At 45.0% G+C, this 10,000-nt stretch overlaps 1 protein-coding gene across 2 annotated transcripts in view; it reads right to left on the bottom strand.

Annotated features, from left to right (window-relative positions):
- Positions 1-10,000, bottom strand: part of zfpm2a (zinc finger protein, FOG family member 2a) — a gene marked incomplete at its 3' end in the record, with an annotated part of 110,482 nt that overhangs the window by 54,607 nt on the left and 45,875 nt on the right. Inside the window, exon 4 of one of the 2 annotated variants that reach the window (XM_080005083.1) lies at positions 3,401-3,525. In XM_080005083.1, coding sequence (XP_079861209.1) covers positions 3,401-3,525 — 125 coding nt within the window. The remainder of the gene's footprint in view (positions 1-3,400; positions 3,526-10,000) is intronic. The other variant, XM_080005084.1, reaches the window with a different exon arrangement.

The raw sequence follows: 10,000 nt of genomic DNA, 5'->3' as shown, positions 1-10,000 counted from the left end.
TTGCCCTTCTGTCTGTTTTATTTTTTTTTTGTTCATTCCCCTCCCTCCAACCCCACCACCGCCCTTCACTCACTCACTACAAAGTGCTATGACCCGGGCCAATTACTTAGTTTTCGGTTCCGACCCTGCTCTCTGTCCGTTAGGGAGTAAGCAGCCTTCTCTCCCTTCAAAGAAGGCAAGGCTCTGCATGCTAACGACTCCTGGATGGCAACAGAGAACTACAACAAAAAAAATGGGAGAAAAAAAAACCAAACGAAAGTATGTGTTTTTCAAAAGTGAAATTATATGACATTCCGGAAACAAATTGAGAAATTAGACTTGGTAAATGAACTGGTCAGTTCGTATACAGGTCATCTTAGAGTCCTGAAGTGTAGCAGTAATAACTGTGGTGAGACCAGGCATGCGATTGATTCTGTGTAACTCACACACCATAAACATACCTGTTTGCACAAACAGGGAACAGTGTGTCTGCACTAACAGGTCTGCAAAGGCAATAACTCCAACTCCAGTCCCTCGCGCCGAGCTGAGCCCCCCGAGGTCTCCAAACCTGCCACGGCCAACCCATCAGCTGTGAAATCTGCTTTTCCCTCTGATAAACGGCCGAGATGTGACCCTATCTCTGTCCTGCAGATGCCCTGATTTCCTCTCATGCAACCCCCAGCCCCCCTCCACACCGTCCCGCCACCCTAACCGCCAGTCTCTCTTTTCTCTCTTTCATTCTTTCTTTTTCTTTCTGTGTGACTTCTCTTTCTCCGCCTGCCTGGACAACTGTGTGCAACGCTCCACTTGCTGTTCTCCCTCTGCATCGTCCGTCGCTCTGCGGCCAGCCCTACACCGAGCCTCAGCCTTGACTCCCGTTCGCCGTCCATGGCACTCAGGATCAATGTCTCTCTCTCTCTTTCTCTGTCCATCTCCTCCATTTCGTGCCTCTTCCCCCGCACGCGACTTGTCCCTAGGTAATAGCTCTTCACATAAAAACAGCCAAACATAACTCTCCCACCGCTGCATTTCTACCAGAGCGTCTTGTGAGAGGCGTCGCTCAATTAATGCGCTTCGATTACGTACGCGGGTTAAACGAGTCCTTATGAAGCGGTCCATCTTTGAACCTGCCAAGCACTGAGAAATAACCCTGTGTGCTCTGAGTGACAAGTGCGCAGCCAGACCTTGGCCTCTCAAAAAAGTGAATTTTTAAAATGACACGTCGAGATAAAAGAATAAAATATGTTTTTGATTCCAGTGAGGGCGTATCAATATCTCAGCAGCAGGTCATTGCTTTCCAGCAAGAGCAGGGTGTCACACCTGCCATATACCTGGCTGCCTTGGGGTAATTCATTCACCTCAATGGTTTCAAAAATCTAACAGAGTAGAGGGAGATTTAATAGTCTGTGGAGGTCATACTTCATAAGAATGACTGAGTGCCTCCGAGGTGAGGAGAGACCCATGAAGCAATAAGCCTTTATTTCTACCTGAAACGCTTTATGCTGCCTTCTGACCCTGTGCTGCAGCACCCACTGCCCTGACATGCATCAAAACTAGCCAGATTTCTCTTTTTGTTCCATCGCTCTCTCTTTCCCTCAATCTCTCCCTCTCTCTCTCTCTCTCTCTCTTCCTCTCCCCCTCTCTTTTAGAACATCCCCGTCTCCAGCGTTATTTTTTTAAACTTTTTACTCTCTGCTGTGAGGCATTAGTGCTTGTTTCTGTCGCTAAGTGTCATTCTTTGGAAACTTGCACAACTTATTTTCCTCCAACAGAAATAAATAACATAAACACAATATTTTATAAGAGGTTGTTGAAAAGGCTATGTTTTAAACAGCAGCACAATAACAACAAAGAAAAATACATTTAATTCAAAATTATTGTTTTCAATGTGTTGAAGTGCCGAGATGGAATGATAGTTTCACATTGTATCAAAATATAGATTAAAAAAAATAGCATTAGCAGTTAAAGGTGGCTCAGTGAAGCACTACATACCAGTTAGGGTTGACCCATTCTTTAATGAGACATTGTGAGAAGCTATAACAGCCAGGTACCCCATTTGGGAAAGGAAACTTCACAGCGGAGGAAAGCTAGCAGCAAAGCATTGAAAGGGCCCCCATGAGAATAGACAGATCCTTAAATGCAATATGCTGGGGCCACTTCCCATAACTTTAATTGCAAGAGAGATGTGGCATGTCCTCCAACCTTTCACAGCCTATTACAGGTGAAAACCAGCACCATGTTGAGAAAAGAATATATATATGGAAGGTTAGGCCATATTTCACTGAGATCAGGTAGTTAGGAATTTGCGGCTCTCACACAGAGCGATTCTCAGGAATACAATTAGTTTAGAAATGTACTGAGCGGTCATGCAATCGTACAAAGTTTATATTCACTGTAATGTCCGTCTGAGAAACGATTTAAAAGGCGAGTTATCTGGAAGCACTGGGTGTCAATTAAGGGGCAGGTACAGGTTGGTCTGGATGCCTTTCAGCGAAATTCAGGCAGAGATTGCCGGAGAAATATCTAACTTTGTTACTCTTGAAGGCAACCTACAGTAAGGTGTTGCTCTGTCAAATCACTTTTCCGCTCAAGGATAACTGGCTTTACCCTGAGAGAAGCCATATTTCATGGCTGTAACGCAGCCTGAGTTATTTAAAGCCATTGATGACTTCAAAACCACAAGAGAAGCTTGGAAAATAGTTGAAACTGTTCAGAGAATGATTTAATAAAGTTAAGCGTTAAAAGGAATCGGCGAGAACAGTGGGAGGGCCTCCGAGTCCAAATTCCTCCTGGACTTTGCCTTATGTTTCTTAACAGGATGAATGTGCGATTGGTTACAACTGTTAATAAGAATTTCCTAATTAATCCAAATGCAAAATGAAATATCAAACCCATGGGGGACTGGTCGCTCCACCAGAGCACCAGGTCAACACAGGCGTCTGTGGCTGAAGGGAGCTAAAGTGGGATCATTCCACCAAGAGAGGCTAGTGAACTCATACAAAGCTGCCGAGTGGAAAGGAAAATAAAAAAATACCGGATACTGGCTTCACTCAATTGATGCCAGGACTGAACTCAAAATCCGCCAATTAATGTGTTTTGTCATAAACTTAACAGATTAAATAGTAAAAATGGATAGACTTCAAAGGCTTTGATGAGGGCCAGCTAGACCCCAGAGGAGCCAATTCAAAAAGTCAGGGGAATTTGGTGCCCTCCATTAATACACTCTTTATACCTAGAGCTTTCTAGTAATGTTGCGCCCACGTCCAAAATAAAAATCGGAATATTGTTCAAGGGGGATGAGGAAGTCCATGCGGCGGGAACTCTCTAACGACTCCAGCCATTTCAAATAACCGCGTTAACATAATGGTGATCACAGCGGGCAGTGAGAAGTAGAAAGAGAATAACAACAACGTGGACGTACCATGCCACTGCTGTCAGTGTTCATCTCGATCTTTCCGTCAAAGGGACCCCACGTGGTGCCCACGGGGAGCTGCTGCCTGGTGTGGATGCGACGCTCGCCGTCTTTTAGGAACGCGTCCAGCTCTCCTGTGACAGGAAAAAGAAGAAAAAAAGAAAAAAGTGAAGTCAAATCATCACAACAACACAGCAGGCAACCGTTTCTAAATAATTCGCAAGTTCCAAATCTAATCGCAGTGACATTATATTCACCGTCCTTTCTCCCGGAACCTAGATGCGATATTACATTTCCGCCCGGAGATCTACAACGAACGCCGGGGACGAAAGCCGCCCAGTTTCAAAATGGATAAACAAATCAAGTGAGCATCCATCTGATGGTGCCGCACAGACATGTAGCATGGTAACCTTACTTGAAAGGTGTCTTACATGGAGATAATCTCTGTGAGACACTGCAGGCTCGCTGGCTGGCAGCGTCAATGGCAGACCTATTTCTGATGTTCCAGGAAGCCCCGGCCCTTGTTAGTGCTGTGCAGAGCCCCAGTTAATTAACAGTGAAACCGGATAGCACTGTTAATGCTGCCGCCTCTCACCTCCCTGACACTGCAGTCTATCTTATCTCTTAGATTTAGTGTATTTTTTTGGAATGGAGATTAATGAAATAGTTATGATAAACCCCTTTGCAGGCTATGACATAGTTTACTGGGGAGTGTGTGAGTGTGTGAGTGTGTGTGTGTCTGTGTGTGTGTGTGTGTGTGTGTGTGTGTGTGTTTGTGTGTGTGTGTGTGTGTGTGTGTGCGTGTGTGTGTGTGTGTGTATGTGTGTGTGTCGCAAGGGGATGTTATTTAGTTCTCAACTGTACATTTCCCTTAAGTTGCGTTGAAAACACAGAGAGGCCCGTTGGAGGAGATCTGGGGGTTATGATTTGTAACTTTGTGGTATTTACACTTTCTGGGAAACGCCTCTTACTGGGCTGAAGTGCAAATAGGTGCTACAGCAATCAACTCGACTGCAGTTGGTTCCAAGGTTGTTTGCATTTCATCTTTTAACCGATCTGTGCATCGTAGCAGCTAATATGTATTCTGGGCATTTGGTGCATGCCGAATGCGCTGAAGTGATCACTGAACTTTGTAATGCATATGTGGTATAATGACCTATTCAATCCTGTTGTATTTTGTGAATATCAGCCTTGTATCTGCCGCATATTATTATGTCAGTCTGTTGAGTGACATGGAAATCTGTGCCTTTGTGCTCCTTTGCATGCATAAACAACAATGTAATCATCAAAACAGTAGCCACGTTATTCTCACTCAGCTCTTGTGTTATTTTCACAGAAGCACAAATTCCATACATACGGGTAATGACACATTTCATTACTTTGCATTACTGTTATGGGGAATCAGTAGTTATGCCCTGAGATGGTCTCCCGAAAGGAAAGGAAATACATTTTTAACCCATAAAAACAGCTATGTATGTATCTGCACCGCCCCCTTCCCCCAAACACAGCCCAAGACAAAAAATTCTGGACTTCCTTATCTCCCTCCATCTTGTTTCCCTTCCATCCGTCCTTTCTCCCGTGCTCATCATGCTGCTGTCACACACTGAGTTTCTCCTGCTGGAGCAGGGGAAGGTGGGTAAGCTCATTAGAGGGAAATAATTAAACATCGGAGCACAGCTGGTCGTCATCAGAGGCAGCCGCACTGAGAGCAGCAGCCTCCGCTTGATGCATTCTGTTTGTCCTCAGATAAGACCCACGGCCTTTAACCGCCTGGATGCAAGTTCCTGTTTAGCCCTGCTTGACACGCGGCTAAAGTCCTCCCCGGCCAATGATTCAGATTCATCTTTTTTGTTCCTTTTTTTGCAAATCGGGGTAGTTTGAGCTGGAGGCACAAAGTGACGTTACTATAGGTGTAGGAAGTGGGAAAGGGGGGCACAATTCAATTTGTGGACCGCCGTGTTTAGGTGCCAGTTATGTGTGTCTCAAACCAAATGTTGCCTGAGGACCTTGGCTTCCAGATGGCGTGTCACATCTGTTGCAGATACCAGTGGAAGATATCAGCAAATTAAAACAAAACAAAACAAAAAAATAATAATAAAAAACACCAGCAGCCGAATAACAGTCTCTCTGCACATTTCCAAAAACACTAGCCACGTCATAAAAGTCGGAGCAATTAATTTTATGAAAAAATATGTTAAGCTCTTAGTGCTCATGGACTCCGGGAAGCCAATTCAACCAAACCGGGAACCCAGCTATATCTCGGAATCAGTCATAAACCAATCTCGAACAAATAACAGCAGTGTGTGGCATTTAACCCTTGAAAACCTCTAAAAACAAAAGAAGAGGAGGCAGAGAAGCCAGCGTACGACGGTCTCCCGTCTCTCTCTCCAGTGCCCCCTCATCACCTAATACTTAAATGCCACGTACTTGGCAGGGGGAGCTGCTGATGTGGCTCAAGGGCTGTACACCCCACAACCCCCCAGTCAACCCCCTACCCCCCACCCCTCGATAAGATCATCATCTGTCGCTAGACTCTAGGGTTTGTTCCTGCACTCCACAGATACTTGGCAGACCAATGAATGTCCCTTTGTGTGGAGAGATCCTCCTTAGATAGCACCCAAGATGTTCCACGCTGGCATCTGTTTGTTTTTTTTTTTTTTTTTTTTCCTTTTCTGTTTTTGGGGCAAAATAATGGGCAACCTCATCTCTCCCTTCACTGGCATACGACTGAATACCAATGAGGACCTCGATGGCAGCGTGCCATCCGGTTATGACTTAAAGAATAAACGGGAGCGGACCGGTGGCAGAGATGCCCCGTAGAGGAGCACAGTCCTTCCTCTTAATGTTATTATTACTACGTGATCCAATTAAACCCACTAAAATTAGCTAATTTTTTCCCTTTGCTTTAAAAGTCTGATACACCATCAATTTTTAGGCCCCTTTGTAAGTTACAGAAAATATGAAATGAATTATCCTTTAAGAAAAAGAGAAACATAAATGTTTAATTCCTTAGCTTCTCTCCTCTTCAAGACATTTTCCGAGTCATGATGGATTCCATTGCAAATAATTATTCCACATGTAGAGTGAGGCATAATTTCCTTTAATATAATTTTGGTGCCAGAGTGAGGAGCTTGGGTATGGTCAGAAATGACAAATGGCATCATCAACTTCCTGCTGCGGATGAACATTTGAAAAAGCAATATACTGTGTCTGCTCAAGCCATTCTCAACATGGATTTCACTTCTAGAACTAGTTCAAAGGGCAGGGGCCAAAACTCAAAATCTTGCAGTAACCTATCCTACAAAACCACAGCTTCTAAGGCTTACAATTACATACAATTTCCATCCGTCAGAAAGTGGACTGAAATAACAGTGAGGGTGGAGTTGGTGAAAAATAAATAGCAGAAAAAGGTAAAATCGCTCCCTTGATATAATACAATACATCTTGGAAAAAAAAAAAAAGCAAATCAATGTTAAAGGTTCAACAACCCGTGTGTGGCACTTCAGAGATGCCCTCCTGGATCCCGTCATCTCCACTGATAGGCTGTGTTATATGGTCGTCAAATAGCCTATAAATTAATATACCATGAGAAGCACACCGGGTGAAATGGAATGCACTGTATCGGTTCAACAAAAGGTTCTCCATCTTTAAAGCAGATATGTGATATGAAATTTTACAGCTGAAGGAGAAATGTCATGGAGCTTTGATAAGAGAGCGATGAACCCCCCCCCCCCCCCCCCCCCCCCTCCGATTCCCCACGACCAAGCCACCATTATCAGGTTCTGGTGAGCAAAATGCATCATTTATAACCCAGGACCCACACTATTATCTCTGGGCGAGACACTTGTTTTAAAACAGTGAAGGACCCAACCCCCCCCCCCCCCCCCCGCCTCGCACCTCCACCTCCCCACCACCTCTCCTCCTCCCAGACTAGAGGCCCGACGCTTGGCTTGTGCCCGGCCTTTCCTTTGAACAGAAAGGAGAAAGTTGACCATTTTCTGGAGAACAAGTTTCCAGGCAACTGCATGGGCTGGGCTGGGGGAGTTGGGGTGGGCGTGGGGGATGGATTGGCCCCTTCATGTCAGCCTTGTTTTCAGGCAGTAGATGACTTGAGGGGGGGGGGGGGGTTTGGGAAAGGGAGGGGGGGTTACACAAGCCAAAAGGATTAGGGCACTTTAGCTCTGACATTTAACACACTGAGCAGGCAGCTGATGGCTGTAGGTTGCAGGGCTTGGATTCCTTTCTGAAAATAACCCCCCACTTCTTAATTAGGCCCCCTCAAGAATGTCCGCAAAATGTTTTTTCTTTTTTTTTCCTTCCTCAAGAATTTACAGCAATGCAGGTACTGGGTGAAAAATTGAAATGTGCTATTTCTGTGCGGGACCGGGGATCTAAAATTGAACCTTGAGATATTCCGGTCGATGATGGAGAGGCTTCATAATTGAGCTCTAGCGACAAAATCATTGAACGTGCCGAGGCGACGAAAACTAAAAACCTTTACATTGTCAGGAGTCTGGTGTGCGGCAGGTGCCGTTGAACGGCCGAGATCCACCGATTGTCAAGTGCCCCCGGAAGCACGGCCAAGTTGGGAGCAAACGCAGCGACAGCAATCTCTGGCGCATCCGTCTTTTTAGAGAGTGCCGCAATTTCTATTGATGGCATGTAAAAGAAGGTGGGAAAAACTTAAAGAATGATTGTCCTCACACATAGATATCTCGATATCGCCAACAACATCTAGAGGACACGGCTCTCCTCGTGGAATCTGATTATTCTAAATGCTGCTTTAAAAAAAAAAGGAGGAAATTTCAGAGGCATCCAGGGGACATTACTCCAACTGGATGTGTCAGAATGAATGAGTAATTGATAGTTCATTGGTAATGTATACGCGTATCTGAGACTGATGGTTTAAAAAGGTAAAGGCATTTTCGCTGCCAAAGGAGGATGCTCCGCGCACGCTCGTAATAAATACCGCGGGTAACACAATGCATGCCACGGCACGGACTGTTTATTTGACAGCAATATATAGTTTGAGATTCTTTTCAAACCCCGGCATGAGCCTGGAATAAAAATAATTCGCCAACTTTTCAGTCGACAGAGCTTTTAGTCATTGCCACGACGAGCATGTTCTTAAAACTTGCAGTGAATTCAGGAGGAGACTATTTTTAAAATACTCCTGAATCTCCTAGCAAGTCAATTACCAGACTCCAACTTCTCCTGGGTAACAGGGAATTCATTTTATATGTGTTTTTTTTTTTTTTTTCTTTCCCTGGGTGACCTAGTTGTCTTTTGTGAGTAGGTTTTAGCCGGAGCAGTATGACAGTCAACAGATAAGATGGATTAAGCTTTTTTTCATCCAGTTTTGATGTGAACAGCGTAAAAGCGGGTTAAATCATTGAGTTTCAGGAGTATTTTTAAATGCCTGGAGATAGTGTGATAAAGAAGCTAAACCTAAGTCTTGGGCTGGGAAGGTCAAGGTCGAGGTCTCGGAGACCAGCTACCCGGTGATGAGGCCAGCTCTCATCTCTCCGGGAGCGGGGCTCACTGCGGCAGCAAAGCTCACCTCTCATCACTCGGAGAAAGGATACATGAAGGAGTGAAACAAAATCCAGGGAGTGCTCGGCGGGCTGCATCGACGGGCAACGCTGCCTGTGTACAGTAGGTGTGTGCAGTGCACGCGCTCGGGTTCTCTCCTGGATTTGCGCGGACGCATAAATAAACACCCGGCGTATTCCTGCATCCCGCATATGCCTGCGCACTCTGTAAAAAGAACACAGGGTACACGCGGCACGAGTAACTGGCTCCGTAATTATGGCTTTTATTATTTCCGTGCACCGAAATATAAAAAGGCAATCCATCGTTTAATGTAAGAGGAGAACATTACGTCAACAAACGGAGCAGTTAACGATGAAATATTTAATCAAAATCGGTATTTTTATATTATTCTGAAATATTATTTATGAGACATAATACCTCGGCCTGATCTGAGGCGTGCTTAATATGGGCACAGGAACCGACAGCCGCGCAGTCACGTGACCCAGTTCAGCCAATCCCGTCCTCATTAGAATTTTCAGTCACGTGGCGACGGAGGCTCTCGAGCATTAGAACAGGTAAAGGCCGCCGATAAAGCAGCAGACAAAAAAACATGATTTGAAATGTTGCACTGGCGAAATGCTGGATGAATTACGCTCCTTTATCACGTCACATCGGTCCAAAGAGGAAAACGCGAGGTTTGGAGAGAATTTCTTTTTTTTTTTTTGAGGGGACATATTTAGACACATTTTGTGGATGTCTATTCCCCCACTGCTCCTCATGTCGGTGACAGGGGAGAGTAATCCTATACACAGGCTGCTATTGTGAAATGAGAAACTAGCCTCCTTCACTGCCAGAGACCAGATGCACCTCTCTCTCTCTCTCTCTCTCTCTCTCTCTCTCTCACCCTCTCTCTCTCTCTCTCTCTCTCTCTCTCTCTCTCTCTCTCTCTCTCTCTCTCTCTCTCTCTCTCTCTCTCTCTCTCTGTCCTAATCTGTAAACGACTTAAAGGAGCCTTATCTCCAGGCTCTTCTGCTTCATTTCATGCTTGATTTACTTTAATTTGTCTGATAGGGCACA

This window comes from Zeus faber (assembly GCF_960531495.2).
Source record: "Zeus faber genome assembly, chromosome: 8".
NCBI lineage: Eukaryota > Metazoa > Chordata > Actinopteri > Zeiformes > Zeidae > Zeus > Zeus faber.
This window is presented reverse-complemented; position numbering and strand designations above follow the sequence as displayed.